This window comes from Bacillus rossius, chromosome 1 (genome assembly GCF_032445375.1).
Source record: "Bacillus rossius redtenbacheri isolate Brsri chromosome 1, Brsri_v3, whole genome shotgun sequence".
In the NCBI taxonomy this organism is placed as follows: domain Eukaryota; kingdom Metazoa; phylum Arthropoda; class Insecta; order Phasmatodea; family Bacillidae; genus Bacillus; species Bacillus rossius.
Window position 1 is genome coordinate 314,345,725 of NC_086330.1, and position 21,567 is coordinate 314,367,291.

Below are 21,567 nucleotides of genomic sequence, written 5' to 3' on the forward strand. Positions count from 1 at the left end.
CCAATAGCAAAATCATCTCAAAGGTATATTTATTTTAATTTTAGCCTATCGCTGAAACAATCGGTGAATTTTTCCGGTCTCTAGTTATTTGTACTGCTTCTATAAAGAAAACATGCTAAATCTGAACTATCCATACAACTTACTTAGTCCCACACCTATTTCATTAGAAAAATCTGGTCTAAAATTAAAAAATAAAGAATTATACAACTAATTTTATAAAATAAATGTTTTACAAGTAGTCAGTATGTTTATAGTTCACTTAAGATAAAGTAAATTTCTTAGTTGCTCGTGTCAAAAGTAATATATATTCAATGTAAGTTTTAGCCGCAGCGTCAGAAAAGCATAGTGTAATATTAGCCTAACAACTTCAAGCGCGCAAGGAAAGAATATATATATACAAACATATACACACACCTAATATGTGTGTGTGCTTGTATGTACATGTGTGTATATATAAAACATTTTCAGCAGTTTGTAGAACAAGAAATGAATAAATGATACATAATACATTCATTTCTTAAAATATAATAAAAATAATATCCATCACATTTATTACTTCCTAGCTTTATCCCACAAGGCTTCGCTCTCGTTTAAGTAGATTTTGTCATTCAATTCAGGTTGTCGGTCGACACAGGAAGAAAAACTATTAAATTAAATTAATTAATAATATAATTAACTCATTTCATTCATGTTGTTCAATACGGGTAGAGGTTAAATATTTACAAAAGAAAAAAAAAAACTACAAAAAATAAATCAGGGTTAAGTGTTGGAGAAGAAAAGAAATAGCGGAGTTTATGTTAGTAGAGTCATGGGTTCTGCCTTGTCGCGAATTTAAGATCCCACTCCATATTAAATTTTACCTACAGTTAATTAACATCCCTTATTAACTCCGCTTGTAATCTATATCTTACATAGTATAAACCAAAGTCGCTTCCCGCTGTCAAACTGTCATTATGTATGCTTAGATATTTAAAACTACGCAATGGATTTTGATGCGTTTTTTTTTAAAGATAGATTGATTCAAGAGGAAGGTTTATATCTATAAAACATGCATAATATAATAGAGAAACACTGATAATTTTAGAGGTTTAGTGATGTTGTGATGAATTGGTAGAAAATCACCATGGCAGCGGCTGTAACATTGTTGATGCTTCATTCGTTTCTATGGCAACGACTATTTCATTGTTAGTGCAGTCCCCATCACCGTTGAAATTTTGCGGGGAATTTAAATATATAAAAATTGCTCTTTTTTTTCCAAATATATATCCTACCGACTTGAAACTTTACAGTAATGTTCCTTATGTTACGCAGGATGACGTTTTCCGAAAATCAGCTCTCAAGGGTGGTTAAGTCCGTGCAACAGTGGTTACTTCGTCTCCATGGCAACGGGCATCGCTTTGATTTCTTTTTCCATTCGAGGCGCTGCAGTGGCGTACCCACAAGGAGGGGCATGTAAAATGAGCGGCGTAAAAGTGTACTGCCTGCAGACTGCCGAAGCGAAGTACGGGTACACCAGTTGACGTTGCGTGCTCGAGAGTCGGGAAACCATCGGTGCTATTCGTTTTCTCTCCGATACATTAAAAAACATTGTAATAAATTAATTTCCATGGTATTTCATTAATTATTACTGTAAATGGGAGATTTGGTCTTCTTTGCCCTGTAGTATAGCCGTGCGAAGTCGGGTTGCGCAGCTAGTATATATATAAATGATGAAATTTCTTCTGCTTTGAGGTGCAATCGCGTAAACACGACTAAAAGTACCGGTATGGGACCATCACCATTCGAAGCGGGATCGCATGTAGGTGGTTCTAGGTTATTATTAATTTTTTGAATTCCGTAGACCCTTTCACCAATTTTTGTTTAGATTTTTAAATTTGATAAGATTTTTCACCAGTAAAAATATATACATACAATTTATGTTATGGAAACGTTTCTCCGTGCTAACGGATTGCTCATAGCAATGAAAAATAACTACACCCAGCGATATATTAGTTAGATTTGCTGTAAAAATTTTCTTTAAGTTTATTAAACTATAATTTATTTTTTGATGAAATATATCCTATGTCCTTTTCTGTATCCCTGACAATGTGTATGCAAAATTAAATCATGATCGGTTGAGTAGTTAAGGCGTGAAAGCGTAACAATCAAACAATCAAAATCAAATTTGCATTTATAATATTAGTAGGATGAATGAATAAAAGTGCTAATTGAACGGAACAGGCCTGTGTTTATTTTTCATAGTCGTTTACCTATATTTGTTTAAGTCATTGACATTTCTTTCAATGAAATTAGATATGTGCCTCCTGAAATCAGATACTAAAATAAAAAAAAGTTAATTTAGTTTTGTTTATGAATAGGTTGAACGAATATTTATGCTTGTGTATACGAGCACAGCGACTGCTTGTTGTCAACGGAAATGTTTGCAGGTTTTACTGTATGGCTTGTCATTGTGATGCCTCAGCGGGGCGCCTGAGATCCCGGACTCAAGGTCGTAGGGTCTTGGAGAAGAATACCTGAAATGTGCTGGGGTGGGGTGTGGCAGGAAACCCGTGCGTCACTGGGGAAGGGAGATAAGTTGCCAAGTGGTGGGGGAACAATTTACGGGCAAACGGATTCTCAAGACAAAGGACAGAATGAAACTTACGCAGATATTCGTGCTGGTTTGTATGAAATATAATTCGAGTATTCACAAACACAAAATATTATAAAAACGCAATACAGTCTCCTTGAGTTGTATGGGGAAATAAATTTTTGTTTAGTTTAAGTGTTCCAAGTTACTTCCAAAATTAAACCTTCACATTAAATAATGTTATAAAAATCTACAGTTTTTCACTTTTTACAATCGTATTCTAACACATAAAATTTTTTCACCCGTTCAGATGGTAAAACAACGAGCTTTGAGAGACGCACGTGTACACTTACAAGGGGCCATCCATAAATTGTCACTGGAATCATGATTTTTTTGCCCCCCACCCCCACCCGGGACTTGTCACAGATGGTGTGACGTCACAAATTTTCCAATTTTATATATTGAACTAATTTAATTAAAACAGCAGTTTTAAAATTATTTTTACTCTCATTAAAAATATGTTTTAAACAAAATAACATTAAATCAAACATTTTTCGCTTACATTTAAAGTTTCGCATTTCAATATTTTATATTTGGACATGTGACATCACGAAGCTTATGACTCCTCCTACCCCTTGTCACACAATGTCACACTTCGTCGACCACCTCCCCTCCCCTTAACTCATGGCGTTATTTAGGGATGGCCCCCAATGAGACCGAGTCTTATCAGTTTCAGACAAGAAACTCAAGAAAAGGTAAATAACAATGTTTTCAAATAACCTTTAAAAATCACACAAGACATCTTGTAATTCTGTCCTCCATATTTAATGTAACGTATTCCGAGAACACTGAAGTTATTTGTATGGAAGCCAACGACTTTATTTTTATTTCACGTTTTCACTTATGAAACTACCAAACAGTGAAAGCACATGAAATTTTTTAATGAAATTATAAAGAATTGCTTACTTTGACATAAAAATTAACATTACTTATAGAAATAAGCCAACTGTAAATTGTTTCGACATTTGTATTGTTTCAAGTTGCAGGGTCGGCGATGTTAGCGTCTGGCGTATTTTACCTATAAATTGCCGCAGTTTTATTGCACTTGTTGCATGTAGCGTCCTGTGCGTTTGATTTTCTTGCGAAGTTTATAACATTAGCCTTGTAGTCAACTAGTGAACACCTTAAGGTGTAGCCAAATTATACTTGTTGATTTTATTTAATTTCAGACACCCGTGGTCAATTCTCAAACATAATTTACTACAGTTACATCCAATTGTTAAATTTTCATGTATTTCACACTTCTTCCACGTGAAAAGTGCCACGTATCTACCGCTCAAGCCCGCTCCACAATGTGTAATGGAACTTCAAGAAATTTAGGTTTCAATATGCGTTCGCTGCTTCCACAGTGTGTGAAAACTTAACAAATGGTAATGAAGTGATTGAATTTCACGGTTACGAAAAAAATAAATTAACTGAAAATTGGTTGAGTTACGATAAAATAACCACGGTCATGATTTACACACACACGCCTACACGCACACACACATGTATATAAACATAATTATATAATTAAATATAATTAAAAACAAAGTAATGATTCTGGAGGCAAATTGAAAATAATGTCTTATAATAGCGAACTACATATTAAAAGTTCTCAAATAAAATGAAAACAACAGCATACTCTGTTTATTAATTACTGAAATCCAGCGGTATTGGACGTCTACACTTTTAACTACCATGATTCATAACTGCATTTGCTTTACGAGAACTTGCAAAAAAATCAGTGTAAAAACAACAACATACAGGATTAGCATATATGAATGACCGGATGTAAAAAAAATCATATTTTCAAAGATATTATTCCATCAGTGATACTGAAAAAAAAAAAATTCCAATTTCTTATCAAAATCGTTCACTTCATGGCAGCTTTACCTTAGAACTCGATGATAATCGGAAAAAATGATAAGTGTTTATAAACCAAGTATACATTAATAGTTAATAATCAGGCATTGATATGTTTACATCTCATGACCTAACTTCGTATTACGCTTCATATCCTAGTAATTTCGTCATTGTAGATCCACAAAATGTACTTGTACTAGACCCCAATTTACATATGGGTCAACCGGGCATTCGCCCAGATTTCCAGTTTTTGAGCGGCGAAAGAATTCGTGGTACGAAAAAAATTGGACAAAAAGGTTTGAGGGACGAGAAATAATGCCTAAAAATATAAATTACTAAATAAAATAATTTAGAAAAAGATTTAAAATTTGTTTAATAGTATACTGTAACTCATATTTTATTACGGTACGTATAACAACCGTATAAAAATGCTACAAGCATTTATTAAATTTAAAAAAATACACACAGCCTTTGTCTTTGAAAAACCTTTGTATTTAGTTGCATAACATGCTGTTTTAAAACTTATTCAAATAAGCTTGCCATTGAAAAGTTTTATTATTTTTGCGGGGAACTGGAAAGAAAGGGGGCAGCTAAAAATTATCTTCCCAGAGCGCTGGCTCCTGAAATCGGGGCCAAGTTAGTACATAATACAAGAGCAACCAAATTACTAAAATTGTTTACGATGAAATGTACATATTTTCCACTTTCCCTACAACCAATTCTATAGATTTTGGTGTAAAGTCAAAATCATCCTCACAACGAATTAAGTGAAAGCTTACATTCGAAAATATCTTAAAATAAATGTATTGTATAAATAAAATGGAAAGGCTGTTTGCAAAACAATCTGTTATTCACAAATGCAAGGCTACGCACAGTTAAAACATACTTGTTTTTCCAACACTCAACCCACTCAATACTAAAGAACATATACTGAGAACTAAAATTAACCTAGCCAAACTCAAGAACTAATTATTCTTAGATGACGCTGAGGGCACTATTCATTTGGTTAGAATTCGTATATAAGGAGTATAAAATCTATATTGTAACACAAAAAATTAGGATAGGTTCGTAATATGGTAATTTTATAAAATAGCAGCTTCTTGTAAATAAGGCTAATACAAAACCGTGAAGTGGAAGATTCGTTGCGTAAATTCAGAAGTAGTAATATTCATTTGGTACGTAAGTAAAACTTTATTACGCAATTAATAAAGGCAACCTAACTAACCTTTAACTGTAGTTACTATTCAACTTGTTTTCCAGGAGCCGCTACTCTGTAATTTTGCCCTAAAACATTCCGATATGGCATACGAGTAATATATAAATGTATGTCCGGCATCTGGTGCCAGTACATTGTGTGTGGTTGAGGTCCATCGTGTGTGGTTGAGGTCCATCATCTTGGATTGTGAATTCACGGCGGCCATTTTGCATGACCTTGACTTTGACCTCGGCCGCTTGATATTCCTGACAACATTTTGTTGGTGTTCTCCCTGTGCTCCTGGTTATTCCTGTCAAAACTTTTGTTGAATTTCTTAGTGTGCTTCTGGTTAATCATTAGAAAGTAGGTTCATTTCAAGCATTTTTTCGATATGAGACATGCAATTGTATTCAGTTTTGCGTTTATTTAGTGAATTCCTGTTACCAAATTACTTTCCATATGAGAAATGCAATTGTATTCAGTTTTACGTTTAGTTAGTGAATTCCTGTTACCAAATTACAACTACAAATTAAATCAGGTGAAACTCACACATAAATTAGATTTATCACTGAGTCGATTTCTATGTATTAAAACAGCTGAGAACCACAGCATGCAAGACTATTCTCCTTCTGCTTGAGGTCTAGCAAAGCTCTCCTTCTATTCCGATCGTGAGTGAGCATCCTGCATCTCGCCTAAAACAGTGGCCGCTTTTACAACATAACAAATAACGAATGTTTTATACTTGCATTATTATACAAGGTAAATTGTACTAGATGGATTCAGATATATTGTTTAAAGCAAGAACACTGTGAGCAATTACATGAGGAGACATCTGTAGGTGAAAAGCAGATCTACTTGTAGATGAATTTTTCAACAAATGTAAAATTAACTCTAGCTGATGGTTTACTGAAATTCCTACTTGAATGTCTGTTTTAGTTTGGAACACTCAGTATGCTTCTGACCACATTCACAGAAGCTAGTATGGATTCCGTAGCGATGTCTGTAGCCGTTATCGAACGGACACAAGTGTAGTTATTGCAGCAAGAAATTTACCTTGCAATAATTGTTAAACGTCATGAGAGAAGCGAGTGTATTTTGGGTCATTACCAAAAATTATTTAGTTGCACTCATCATCATTTAGTTGACGAAATATCTTGAATAAACATCACAAGATCTGTACAACCAAGCTAACTGATGATAAAAAGAACGGTGCTTCAACATCCAGAAAGTGAAATAAAGACAACACTATCCCAGATTTCGTTAATGATTTGAAATTAAATGCTAACGAAGAAAGTAGCATCTTTAATGGAAATGAAAAAAAAAAAAAAAGAATTATCAATAGCAAATTGAAGTCATCTTTGCATAACTGAAAACAATATAAAAGCATCTGAAGTTGACAAGTTCGAATAACGTGATGACGCACTTGAACCTTTCAAGATCGAAGACCAAGCTGTAGCACCTGAATCTTACAAGATCGACAATTGTGATGAAGCACTGAGATCTAAACGATGGAAGCGACATGTTCAAATTATCAATTCTGATCATTTCCGTGATGATCAATGGGACGATTATGATTATAATAACTATGAGGCTGGTTTGAAAACAGAAGACTATCGAGTTTCTCAGAAAATTGGCAGTAAAAGCGTAAAGAAGATGGAGGCAGCAGCAGCAGAAGAGATTGATTACACAACATGAGAAGATCCTAAAATATTGGTCGATAGGTTTAGACTTCTACTTGCTTCCCAAAATGTTAAAAATATATCCATTACTAAAGAAAAAGGTGTTATACTTCATGCACTAAGATGTACGGGATAGTACAATAATGCCTTGTTTTACCTGCAAATGTATTTTATTGAAAAAAAAAAATATATTTTGTATTTTGGAAAATATGTTTTATTTCTTGTATTTTAATTTATCGCCTAAGATTGTTTTCTCACACTACAATTTCTAACTAAAATATGCAAAAATCGTCACCAAACAAAATAATAAGTAACAAAAAAGCCTTCTCAGCAATCGAGACAATTTCGGGCTAAATATGACTGAAACCAATAAGAGCTAAATTCAGTTGTAGCTGTTGTAGAGAGTTGGAGACATTGTAGCCGTTGTAGCCAGTTGGAGCTGATGTAGCGATTGTAGCCGTCGTAGCCAGTTGGAGCTGTGGAAGCCAGAGTAATTTTGAGTTGTTGATTTTAATCTTTACTCGGACTGGACAGTAGCAGTCGCAACAATGACGAAGACCTTGATGACGTATGTACCATCAGCAATTGAAGGTTCTTCAGTTCAGTCTGACCTATCACCTATAACAACAGTAATGCTGACTATCGTCAGTAGAGATCATTGTGGAAGGTCTACCATCGTCGTTTACATACTAGAGGAGACTTTAACGGGTGCAGTGTCTTTATCAGCAGTAAAAACATAAGTATCAAAAACGAATACATCGTGGTTCGGATATGCTTGGCCTACAAGGCTGACATTGTAAATGATCTGTTCGAACAGTATTCTGAGAACCGATGAATTAGATCTTATGGTTCGGGATACTTTGTCTATACCTGAAATGGTACATGAGTAAGCTGAAGGAGTTTCCAAACCTCTTGGTGTGGAGACGCTTGTCATACGGCCTGTCTAGAGTGACGTTTTGTTGTAAGGCCAACTATCCAATTGTCAGAAGGTAAAGAGAGAAATAAAAAATATATATTTTTAGTCTAAAATCCCCTTTTTTGCATCGACCAAGGATTGAACCGAGGACTGAAATCAATTGATTCAATCGCTATATTATTTGGCTAATTTCCTAATATTTTTTTTATTTTTTCTCGATTATTAATTTAATAAGTACAGAATTTCAATATGGCGATCAAACCTACATCTGCGGCTCACTAGGAGCCGATAGATTAGGAAAGTAAATATATATATTTTTGTATTTTTAAATGAATTTAATTAAATTTTAAACATAAAACTTTATTTGTATTGCTCAAGGATTGAACCAAAGACTTAAATCAATCGGGTCAATCATTACATTATGAAAGATTTTCTTTTATAATTTTTGGAATCATTTCCGGATATATAGGTTAATAATTACAGAATTACAATATGACGGCTATGATGTCCGAAAATATGGCGGAAGTGACAACATTCTTGCAATAAATACTCCTGCACTCTTGCCAACATAGCGGTAGCGCTCTATAGCATACGGCTGGATACTAACGTGCCTGGTAGCTAGAATTGAAAACAAATATGTTGGCAGCGCCCTCTAGCATATGGTTGGTGTACTACACATGACACTCACGCTCCTATTATTGTGAATTGAAAACAAGTATGGCGGCAGTTCCCTCTAACAAATTCTGATATTTTTATTTCATCATATTGAAAAAAATTACGTCTGAATTTGCGACATTTTTTATATATACCTTATATAATCTCAGTCTGTTAAATGTCTCGATGGTCATGTGGTAAAAGGCGTATGTTTCTAATCCAGAGTTCCGAACTGCCATGGTTCGAATAACCTAACTGCCAATGTATACAGTATAAAAAATTAAATTTAATATGTCGATAAGGGTCATAAACTCATTAGTAGGTAATGGAACATCGAACTTATGTGCATGAGACAGAGAGTATTTGACAAACACTAGGAAAAAATAGCAGTAACAAAAATGGTAGACATTACATAATCCAAGATGGCGACCTCCAGTAGAAGAAAGAAAAGCAAGATGACAACTTCCGGCAGATAAAAACAAGATGATGGAAAAACCCAGATTGCGGCCGTAACGAATTGGGGCATTCGATTTTAAGATGGTGGAAAGTTTCAGAAACAAAATGGTGGATTCCAGTATGGCGGCGAGATCATAGTCCAGGTCATTCAAGATAGCCGCCATGATGTCACAATCCAAGATGGCGGACTCCAAACACACCACGCACCGACTTCAGTTTCCGGACATACATTTATACACTTCTCATACGGAATGCTAGAAAAAAAAGTTTATTTTGAATGCATACTGGCGTGAACTTCTTAATAATTATAAATACTTTTTTTGTTAAGAATTCTTTAAAAATATATCAAAAGGAGTTTTGTGTGTTTCAAGGGAAAGGCCCTGCTGTTAATTTCAGCTGCAAAAAAAATGAGTCAAAATATGACAAAACAACACAAGTGAATATGTTAAAATTACTAGTTAATGGAGTGTAGCACTATGAGGCAAAAAGCCACAGACTAATGTAATGTAGGTCTACACATAACATAACCAACCGCAGACATTCAATTAAGTAATTGTGTCACAGCATTTTTCTCAAGAAAACAATTAGTTAACTCATTTGTGAATAATGCCTCTCCACTCAACCTACTCGCATTTGGCAATGAATTAGTGAAAGTGTTAATTCAAAGTCGAGTACAGTAAATAGTTATCTGGTTGCAAGCAATAGAGCTTAAAATTTTCGTCCAAAACACCTGACACAGTTCTTACTTTTAGAGTAAAGTAAATAATAAAAGGGAATTTTTTTCATAGAACCATTAAAATACATAATATTAAATTTTAAAGTTTATTGTGCGAAATACGAAACCAAAAATAATGTAATCATTAATTGATGAAAACCCGTACTTATATTGTTGACATTACTATAAAAAAAATGGGGGGGGGGGGGGGGAGCTGCCGTAGTACGTACATTTCAACATATTTACTAAGACATTGGAAACTTAAAAGTCTGTAGACAAAATACTCTGCAATCTTACGTGAAGGAAGAGAAAGTCCGCGAGAGATAGTAAAATTTCTGATTTATACGTAGGGCATAACGCAGGTCACACCGAGCAGATCGACCGGCATTTTCAGCTACATGAGTCACGCTGAAATATGAACTCGATTGAAACTTCTACGAGCCGAAGAAAAGAAACAGCAATTTTTCCTAAACTGTTACTAATTCAAAGTTATGATAAATATATAAACGGAAAATACCCTTAAATTTTTTTATAATATTAGTCAAAAATAGTTATAAATAACTACGGGTAACTCATTCAAAAATATGAATAGGTATATTAAAGGAAAATAGTTATCAAATTTTATTTTACGACTTTGAAAATAGGTTAGGCAAACAATAAATTAATTAAAGTAACAATGAAAAAAATTGTAAAAAAATATATACTTTTAAATTTAAAACCTAATTCCCGTGAAAATACCTCATTATCGCACATCAAGTAATGAGTGTTACTCGGAAATGCACTACGTATAATACAACGAGGTAGCGAAAACGCGAAAGCTCAGGTTCGAAATCATTTCATGAATCTTTATTTTTTTACCACCTCTCCTATAACCTTGCCGTCATGTTGGAACCAGCTGTCTGGCCAAAAGTTTTCTGCATCCCCAGTAAACATTGCTTGTGCAGTATTGCCCCGGAAATCAACAGGAAAATAGTACCTTGATATAAATTTTATGAAATGGAAAAATTAAATATTTATGTTCCTCATATATAAAATTTTTAAAGCTTTTTATCTCAAAATGTGTTAAAAAGATTTTAATAACTACCCTGCGTCTGAACATTAATGTTTCTGCTTTCTCTACATTACGTGATTTATCACTTATTACAGTTTTAACGATTATTTTACATACATTCTGTATTTATATTCTCAAGATTATGTTTATCGCTACATTTAAAAAACTGTAAAAATTTTATATTAAATAAAAGACACTAATGTAACCTTCGAGAGAAGAATACCTAATGACGCTACAACGTAAGTAAATGAGATAATACAAGTTTATTTTTATTTAGTTTTAAATTTCCGTCAACAGCGAATTTATTATAGCTCTACAAACAAAACAAACTGTTTTACTAACACAAATTAAATCTTAATCATATGAAAACAGGAATAAAATAAACGTGTAATTCAGATATGGCGAGCAAACCATTAGCTGAAGTCAATTTAGCTATGTGTGGAACTAACAGCACCATCTATACACAGAGAACCAAACTGAACCCGAAAGTAACTGTTTAGCCACAAGAGTGCAGCTCTGAATGCGGGGAATGCAAGCAAAAATATTTCTCACTACAGTCCTTTCAAAATATTTACGCCTTCTCATTCAAATTCTAAGTAACGTGATTCGGCGTTATGTGTTTCTAAGTTACGTGTTTCTAAGTTATGATCGTTCTAAGTTGTGTGTTTCTAACTTGTGATAGTTCTAAGTTGTGACTTTCTACGTTATGAAGTTTCTAAGTTGTGTGGTTCTGCGTTGCGTGTTTCTAAGTTACGTGTTTCTAAGTTATGACAGTTCTAAGTTGTGTGTTTCTAACTTGTGATAGTTCTAAGTTGTGACTTTCTACGTTACAACGTTTCTAAGTTGTGTGGTTCTGCGTTGCGTGTTTCTATGTTACGTGTTTCTAAGTTATGACAGTTCTAAGTTGTGTGTTTCTAACTTGTGATAGTTCTAAGTTGTGACTTTCTACGTTATGACGTTTCTATGTTGTGTGGTTCTGCGTTGCATGTTTCTAAGTTACACGTTTCTAAGTTATGACAGTTCTAAGTTGTGTGTTTCTAACTTGTGATAGTTCTAAGTTATGACTTTCTACGTTACGACGTTTCTAAGTTGTGTGGTTCTGCGTTGCGTGTTTCTAAGTTACGTGTTTCTAAGTTATGACAGTTCTAAGTTGTGTGTTTCTAACTTGTGATAGTTCTAAGTTGTGACTTTCTACGTTATGACGTTTCTAAGTTGTGTGGTTCTGCGTTGCATGTTTCTAAGTTATGTGTTTCTAAGTTATGACAGTTCTAAGTTGTGTGTTTCTAACTTGTGATAGTTCTAAGTTATGACTTTCTACGTTACGACGTTTCTAAGTTGTGTGGTTCTACGTTGCGTGTTTCTAAGTTGTGTGTTTCTAAGTTATGATCTTTCTAAGTTGTGTGTTTCTAAGTTACGTGGATTTTTCCAAGTTTTCTAAGTTATGACAGTTCTAAGTTGTGACTTTCTAAGTTATGTGTGGTTCCCATTAAACATTACTTTTTCATTGTAAAATTAAAATGATATTTTTGTAAATATTTTAAAGAAAATTTTTTTTCCCCTAATATCTTCAGTATCAAGTTCTATATTAGTTATATAGCCTAAATAAATATTAATAAAACTAACCAAAATTAAACAAATATGTAAAACAAATTAAAGCTAAACACTGATCTGTTGGTACTACAATAATTATAGTTGCTGCAGTAAAATATGCTCGAATGTCTACATCTATTCCTACTGTAAAAATATGATAGGTTCAAACTACAAATCATAATAAATCAATAAGATCCAGGATTTCCTAATTCTATTTGAATTAATATACTTATTGATATTCCAAATATTCCTGATCATCCCTATGGGTGTTACCATGTGATCGCTCATTAAAACACGTGGTCATTCAAAGGCAGTTTTACTGTGGCAACATGGCCTACAACTTCTCTTCCATACTTAACGCAGTCGTATAAGTGAAGCGTCTGGACCTAGTCGATCTTAGACAGAAAAGTGGCACAGCTGGCAAAAAGCAATATGTCTGCTTGCTCTGGGTGACGACAGCTTGGCTGGATTGTATCTTACAAATGATAGTTGGGATGGATTTCAAAAGCTCGCCGTAAGGAACAAGGAATTGTTAAATTATCACACTCGCATAATTAAACCCATTTGCTCAGTGCAATATGTACCCTTTAATAAAAACAGCAACATAATTTATTAATCAAAGTATGCTTTAACTTACACCCCTTGGGTGTAAAGATTGCCAGATTTTCTCTGAATAATTTTTGATAAACCAGCCATTATTGTAAGAAACAAAAATTTTGCAGTTGAAAGAAAGAAAAACTTAATAACTCCCTTAGTATGCACAGAATCAAATATGTTTCAAATAATTTATCTGTAAATATTTTTGTTTAGACCAACCCTTATTAATTAAACTCTTAGTAGTCATAACATAGAACCTGTTGAAAATGGTTGTAAATCTTATAAATATTACAAAAATCTTATGTTTTTAAATTGTTTGATAAGCACTGCAACCCTTAGCTTAACTTGTGAGTGATGCATTGGTGTGTTATTTTCATGGGAGTTTCCATTAGCGGCACTGGTTCTACCTACCTCAGCTGCCATTGTCGAGCTCATGGTCAAGTTATTTTTATCGAAAATATTATAGAAGTCATACGAAAATACTGGATGCATTGAACAGAAAACATTTTAGCTATTTTGGCTACATGGAGTATGCTTAAATGGTTTAATCAATCCTTTTGCAATATTTGTAAAATATAGGGTGCTTTCTAGAATGCTCCAAAATTTTCCGTAAATTTCCAAAGAAAACGGATCTTCAAAACTGCTTGGGCCTTTAGGCTGAGCCGAACAGGGATTTTTTTTTAAATTTCTGGTCAGTCATTATCATGCCGGCATGTATGTTTGTGGATAAATTTTAATTTTGATTGTTTGTGTGTCTTTTTATATTGATTTAATGAATTAGTGTGTGTAATTGTCTAACATTTTACCATTATTTCAATATTTCACTAAATTAATGGAACATAACACATTTTGTCTACGAATGTTAATGTATCTAGGAGTCATGCTTATCATGTATGACTGTAGGAAAGGTCCGTCTCTTGTGGGATTTTATCTAATTTTCATCTTAATTTAAATTGGTGTCAGTTATGTAAATTTTTAGTGAATGGTAGAATCTTGCTGTGTGATTTTTTTTCTGCAGTTGATAGGTTTTTCAGGTGTAGATTATTATAACTTAATTGAAGGTTTATTAGATTATGTCTGCCATGTATTAAAAACAGAAAATTTAGAAATTCTCTGAAAATGTGGTTTGGGTTCTGGAAAATTTGCTATTTATAAAGGGCTTAGAAACCAGAACGTGGAGAAAAAAAAATTAGTTGAATGTTTTATAATGAGTAAATATTAAAATATAAAATTTTAAATAACTATGAAAAAATTTCTATTTGTATTTTTTTAATTTTTGATCATGTCTACCTCACAGTTTCCATGAACTTAAATTAATTTCTATTCCTAACCAAGGAATGTATATACTGCTTAATTTTTTTGTTTTACAACTTTGTTTGTTGGTGTATGCCGAGTAAAATAAATTTTAAGTTAGAAGCTTATAAGGCCACGCAGAATACAATTTCTTTGAGGTCTATGAATCTCTTGCTGCCCCAGTGAAAGTGGAATAAGTCAGGAATGTTCCGGCTTGGTCAGGAAGAGTCAGAAATTTGAAAATCATTTTTTAATTGTGGATTACCTGTTGTAAATCTGGAGAACTTGAAAATGCAGGGAACTGTGAGGGAATTTAGACATAAATCAGGTAATAAATTGTGTAATGGGTAAGAAATAATTTTTTGATGGGGAAAATTTAAAAAAAATTTTTAGACATTCATTATTTATTTGAGAACACCATGAAAATAATTATAAATAACATATGGATCCTTATATTAGTCACATGGTTGTTAGCTAACTAGTGATTACGGTATATATTAGTGTGTACCATAGTTTATGTACGCTAACTAAACAATAAACTTGATAAATTATGTTTAAATAATATGAAAACTAAAATACTGTAGAAAAACTATAATCTGATGATGGACAGGTATTAATACATTTTTAGCAGTGCATGCAAATTTTTAATTTGAAGAAACACTTAAGTGCAAATTTTTCTGTTTTGTTTTAGCTGAAAAGTTTTTAGAATCAGTGGAAATAAACCAAAACTATCCCATTCTTCTGCTGCATTTGGTGGACAAACAAGAAGTGGACCTAACTGTCCGTATTGCTGGAGCAGTTGCCTTCAAGAATTACATTAAACGGAATTGGGGTATTGTAAGTAATAGTTTACATCGGCTCAAAGCTATTCTAATGAAACGATAATACCTACTCACTGTTGAATTGTTATGCTGTACTTACCAGATCGGAGACCACTTTGAAGTTATTTAAGAATGTCATAATATGGTTCTTTATTAATACCCAACTCTGGCTAATAATGTGGGTGTGGTTTTAAATTTGAGAGAATTTCACATCAAATTTTCATTATAGTAATGGGTGTCTTGACTTTTGAATTTTTTACTTGCTTCTTCACTTTAGACACTGTGCTAGTTGCAACACTTTAGCCTGCATGCTGTTTCTTACATCCTTTTTTATGTTGCATGTATCAATAAAGGTAAATTTATCATTTGTATAATGCTGTGGCCAATTTCAGTTTCTGTTTGATGCTGTAAGATTACTGTTTTATTCATAGTGCTAGTTGGTTCTTGTCATGGAACTAATCAAGACTTGTTATGCAATTAATCAAGACTATATTCTTTCTCTCTATTTCTTTATAAGTAGATCTAAATTATAATATTGCTCTATTATTTGGAACAACATAAAGATGACTGATAGTAATAAAATTGAAAGCTTTCAAAATAAAGTAATTGAATTAATTAATCTAAAGAGATGCCCTGATTCTTTACTTACACCTCTCTCTGTTCGTAGAGACTATTTGAATGCGTGATTTATTCTAAATTGCTAAAACTCTAAAAATCAATGTAATTTTATCCTTGATAACTCTGATTGAGAGTACCTACCTCAATTTAACAGTCGCTTAAAATCCACTTTATGTACAATTAATAATAATGACATTATCTATATACTGATTTCTAATTATAATAAATTAGGTTTGTAATTATTGTTATGAATTATTTGGCATTTGTAAAATGAAGTCATGAAATCTAGTAATTTATTTTGTTATAAACTTAGTTAATAATTAAAACACAGATTTTTAAATAAATACACAGTTTAAACTCTATATAACGACATTTAACGGACTGAGCATTTTTCGGCGTAGTAGAGAGTGTTCGTTAAATGGAGAGGAATAAAATATATCATTTTACTGTTCTATAATAATACTAGATAATGCCCGGCATGCGTTGCAATGCCTCAATCAATTTTTTAAACGTATACTAAGCATCTCTCTTTATCTCTCTAATTCTCTATCTCTTTATGTATATCTCTATAACTCTCTCTATCTTTCTATTTATATCTCTATCTCTATATATCTTTCTACATATATATCTCTATATATCTTTCTAGCGGACCCAACAGACATTGTCCTGCCCAAATGTACATATGGCGGTAAGTATTTCTACGCTGGACATTTTGTATCTTCTCATTATACATACCCCTCCTCTTGGGCACGCCACTGCCATTACCAAAAACCTTTCCCATGTTTACGCAGAAGGCAACAACAATGCAAAAGTCCGTTGCCATGGAGGCTAATTATCAACAATGCTTAGTTTTTTTGCTTTTAAAGCATGTTTTTTTAGTTTTTTCTTAACTCAGAATCGAGATAAAATATTCAATTGTGAATCTAAACCATCCTCGAATCCCCGTGAACTCACACAAAAAATTTCATCAAAATCGGTCCAGCCGTCTAGGAGGAGTTCAGTGACATACACACGCACACAAGAAATATATATATAAAGATGTATTTACTAATATAGTACACATTTTACTAACAAACATTAATATTCATACTTATTGTGTATTATCTGTTATTATTTCTTTGTTTTACCATATTGTAGACACGGTAGAGCGGCTAAATCCAAAGCATCTTCCAACATAACTGATCTTTTCTCCCGCCTCTATTGAGCGTATTAATAAAACTTTTTTGCCAATGCACAAAGAATTTTGTTTACTCGCCATGTTTACAGTTCGAAAGTCTGTAAGCAACTGCGATAATGATAACGTGTAACAACTTGACAAAAGTCTAGTGACAGAGGTAAACATGTGCAAGTTCATCATACAAAAACAAAAGACAACATTTCTTAGAATCTCCGGTACGTCAGTCGAAGTAAAAACTTGCTAGATAATACAACAACAAAACAGCAAACAAAAGAACGTATACAGCTGCAGTTCTTATCAACTTCGGCAACTTAGAAAGTACTGCTTAATGATTTATAATGCCGTATTGTTGTCGTTAAATAGAGTGATCGTGACGCTATATAGAGTATATTATTGTATGGAAAACAAGGTAAACCAACCAAAGTCAAGCAACAATTTTGAAGTTTTAAGGAGTTTGTTGTTAAATCGAGTGATGTTACAAAGAGTTTAAACTGTGTGTGTGTGTGTGTATGTATATATATATATATATGTGTGTGTGTGTGTGTAAGTATTTATATATATGTGAGTGTGTGTGTGTGTGTGTGTATATATATATATGTAAAATTAATTTTGTGTTGTTTGTAGTTATTGGTGTTTATTATTTTATTGTATTGTATTTGTCGTGTCTGTTGTATTTCTCGTGTCTATTCTTGTATTTGTTGAGTTTGTTATCACCGCCAATATGTAGTACTCTGCCTTTGTGTGTTGGCCATCTGCAGTTGTCTTACCTGCTATGGTACCGCCGGGGGCTGGAGTCCACATGTTTACGGTGATAACCATATATTTGTCCATATATATTTGTCATGCCCACCATCCAAGTCTAATGACTGTCTGTGGGCATTTAACAATTTTAAATAAATAAATAAATAAATAAATAAATAATTGCAGTAGTTTCAGTTTTGGCACAGATGCGTAGAAACACCATCTTAAAAAATTTATGTTCTGTGTATTATAGTTGTCTGTTGAAGGAATATCAAGGAATCCATTTTTATACACTTTTGGAGTCTCATAAATTTAGGATATTTTTACTGTTATAATTCTTATTTTAGATATTTTATGTTGGGGTGACAGTCTTAAATATTTAAAATGAGAAGCCAAGTGGTTAGTTGAGATACTATGTTTTACGTTAATGGAGCTGGAAGTACTGTGTTTTGATGGATTAATGTTGCATATTTTACACTTAAAAATTTAGTTTGAATATTAAGGGTGCAAATTTTAAGCTAATAAACATTAAAGAAACAGTAGAAAATCACACCTTTAAAATTTAGTTTGAATTGAATTTATTTTATTTTTTGAAAATTGTTTGCAAAAAATAGTTGTTCTCTTATTTTAAATGTTGAGAGTGCAAAATCATATTGAGTAGAACCAAAATTATATTGTTTGGGAACAAACTGTACAGTATAGTCTGCATGCACAAAACTGCAGACAGGAAGTTCAAATTTAATAAATAACTTCTTAGTAAACCACATTAAATGTTAATTTTGTGGTCGAATTATCTGATGCTAAAATCACCAGGTAGCTGTCAGAGCTCGCTCAAGAACAGGCCACAACTGCACATGTGAAAAGTAACCCTCTCTTCGGTCGTCTGCCACTTTTAACGATTGGCTATTAATTTAACTGACATTTTAGCTATTAATAAAAAAAATAAATGTTGGCATGGCTGCATGATGGTGCAATTCTCGATGAGAAAACATAATTTTCTGGATGTAATAAGTTGTTATAGCATGCAACAACGGCGATGTGTGCCCTAATGTGTGTGCCCGTTCGGGTGGTCGACCTGGCGATGTTAACTTCATGAAGACTCATAAATTACATGGGAGTATTCGCCAGCACTGGCAGCATTGCTTTTTGTTTCTCAGAAGCTATGGAGGGTTATGTTTCGAGGGGTATGGTAGGCTATGGTTGGAGGGATATGGTGGGATATTGTCAGTCTTTTTTTGTAAATAATTATTTAATTAATAAAATGTCTAATTTTTTTGTAGGCAATTGTGAACATTATGTTTGCACAACCGTATAAGTGAAATAAGCTATTTGGATGTGATTTTCATTTCTTAATGCAGGTAGGTTCATAATTAATGTCTGTGACATTTAACATTTTTTTAAAATTATTTTTGCTCACGTACACAAATATTTTTTCTTAATTAAATGTTTTCCTAGTTTGTTATACGGTGTTGTTTTTGCATGCAAGCTTCAGACAAGGTGAATGGAAGAGAGTGTTTGTGTGTGCTAGGATGAAGATGGTGTCGACCATATCCACGCCCAGGACCGGGAGGCTGTGAAGAGCCTCATCGTCAACCTGATGCTCCACTCGCCCGAGGCAGTACAGAAGCAGCTCAGCGATGCTGTGTCCATCATTGGTCGCCACGACTTCCCGGCCAAGTGGCCGAATCTCATCTCTCAGATGGTCGAGAAGTTTGGCACTGGTATAGTGGCAATGCATGCCATGAAAAATAGAGAGCACACTTAACTCAGTACATATGGTAGAAGTGAAACTTCTTTGGCAATTGAAATCTCGACTCGTAAGAATATCATAAGGGGTAAAACGGAGGAAATAGAGAAAGACAATTTAGGTGTACTAATAATTTTGTGAAACAGCAAAGCTATAGCTGTAATATTTCATTACCTGAGCAATAATTATCTCTCTTTGGCCAGGTACCCATTCTCTGGCCTTTTCGTATCAGAAACTATTACACACACTCTTCTTCATTTGTGTAATGTAAATGTCCCCTTAAAATAACTTTGGGAGACTGGTGGATCTTTTAGTTTCAAAGGCAAAATAACAACAAACGTGATTTCGTCTAAATTTAAGTGCCTCTATATTTATTTTACTTTTAATTAATTTAACATAAATAAACAAAACATGAATTTAATAAACAGGTTAAAAAGTAAGTTAATTTATGTATACTTATTGACAAATATATTAAAATTATAACATTTAATGAATGGGTTGACAAATATATTAAAATTGTATTATTTAATGAATGGGTTGACAAATATATTAAAATTGTATTATTTAATAAATGGGTTGGCAAATGTATCAAAACTACAAGAGTGACTCCTAGCGCTCCGCAAGGTAGCCGGCCAGAATGTGAAGCTTGCGAACACGCGCGGTTGCTGCGGACGTTTCCATAATTTATAATTATTTGTAAATTAGCGAAGTATAACTATCTCTACTAGGCACGCAGACTGACTAATTATTGGTTAGGAAATGAGTTTAGGGACAACATCCCTTGACTAGCCGACTACATTTTCGTACGACGACCAGACTGAAGTCTTGCTGTGCTGTTCGCCGAGGATTCGAGGTGGTCATTCTGCTAGCGCTGTGCAGAGTCCCCGCGTGGCTGTAACGACTCGTAATTGAAAACAGGCGATGGCTTTCGAAAGAAGGGGGGGACTTCGGCTTCCGGACTGAAAGGTTCCAAAGATTTCTGAGGGGGTGGTCGTGAAATACTTACTTTGATATCTTGAAATTGGTGTTAGTAGCCGATTGCAGCAAGACCTACTGAGGAGGGGTCGAAACAAGGAGAGATTGACTCGTTCATCTCTCGCACGTGACGACTTCGAAAGCCTGGAGCTTATGGAGGGGACTAGTGCAGACTCTGGTGGCTTGGAAATGAATTCCGGGGCACTGATTGTTGCGTGACATGCCAGGGGGCAGGCGTTTAGTCGTTAAAACACCCAGGGGAAATGACTTGCAAATCCGCCATGGGAAGGCAGAGGCAGTACTCCGAAGACTAGTGTCGAGACCTTGAGACAGGCCAGGGTTGGTGGCCGGTCAGTGCCCTAAGCTGAGTTCCCAGGAAAGTCTGTAGGAGGAGGGGGTGGTGGAAACTGCACTGCTGTGGGAAATTAAGCCAGAGACATGCCGAAACGTTGGTTTAGACGACTTGCAGGTGGGCCTCTCGGTGCTTGCCTCAGGAGAGCTCCGAGAAAAAACAGTGCTCTGGAAGAACGCCGAGATACGGCATTTTAATCACGGCTCGGAGGAGAATTACAGGCTACGGGCGTGCACTCAAGCGAGAGTAGATACACAGGCTGACTCGCAAAAGACTTGGCAAAATCAGATCTAAGGCTGGGAATAGGTTTGGGGAGTCTGGCCTGACAGATTAAATGGGAGTGTACAGAGAGCGGAAAAAGTTTAAGTTTTAGCAGCAAAATGACTGGTAAAATTATTTTTCAAAATTGTGCCAAAACATGCTAATTGGCGGCACCAAAGTTTCACAACAACATTTCAAGAAAACGTTGCATTAAAATTTTACACTCATTGTGCCCAAAGAAGTTTCACTTCAAAA

At 34.0% G+C, this 21,567-nt stretch overlaps 1 protein-coding gene across 1 annotated transcript in view; it reads left to right on the plus strand.

Moving 5' to 3' along the window:
* LOC134527920 (exportin-2) overlaps positions 1–21,567 on the plus strand; it is a 107,837-nt gene that overhangs the window by 12,804 nt on the left and 73,466 nt on the right. The window contains exons 2-3 of the mRNA XM_063360956.1: positions 15,312–15,457; positions 19,506–19,698. Coding sequence (XP_063217026.1) covers positions 15,312–15,457; positions 19,506–19,698 — 339 coding nt within the window. The remainder of the gene's footprint in view (positions 1–15,311; positions 15,458–19,505; positions 19,699–21,567) is intronic.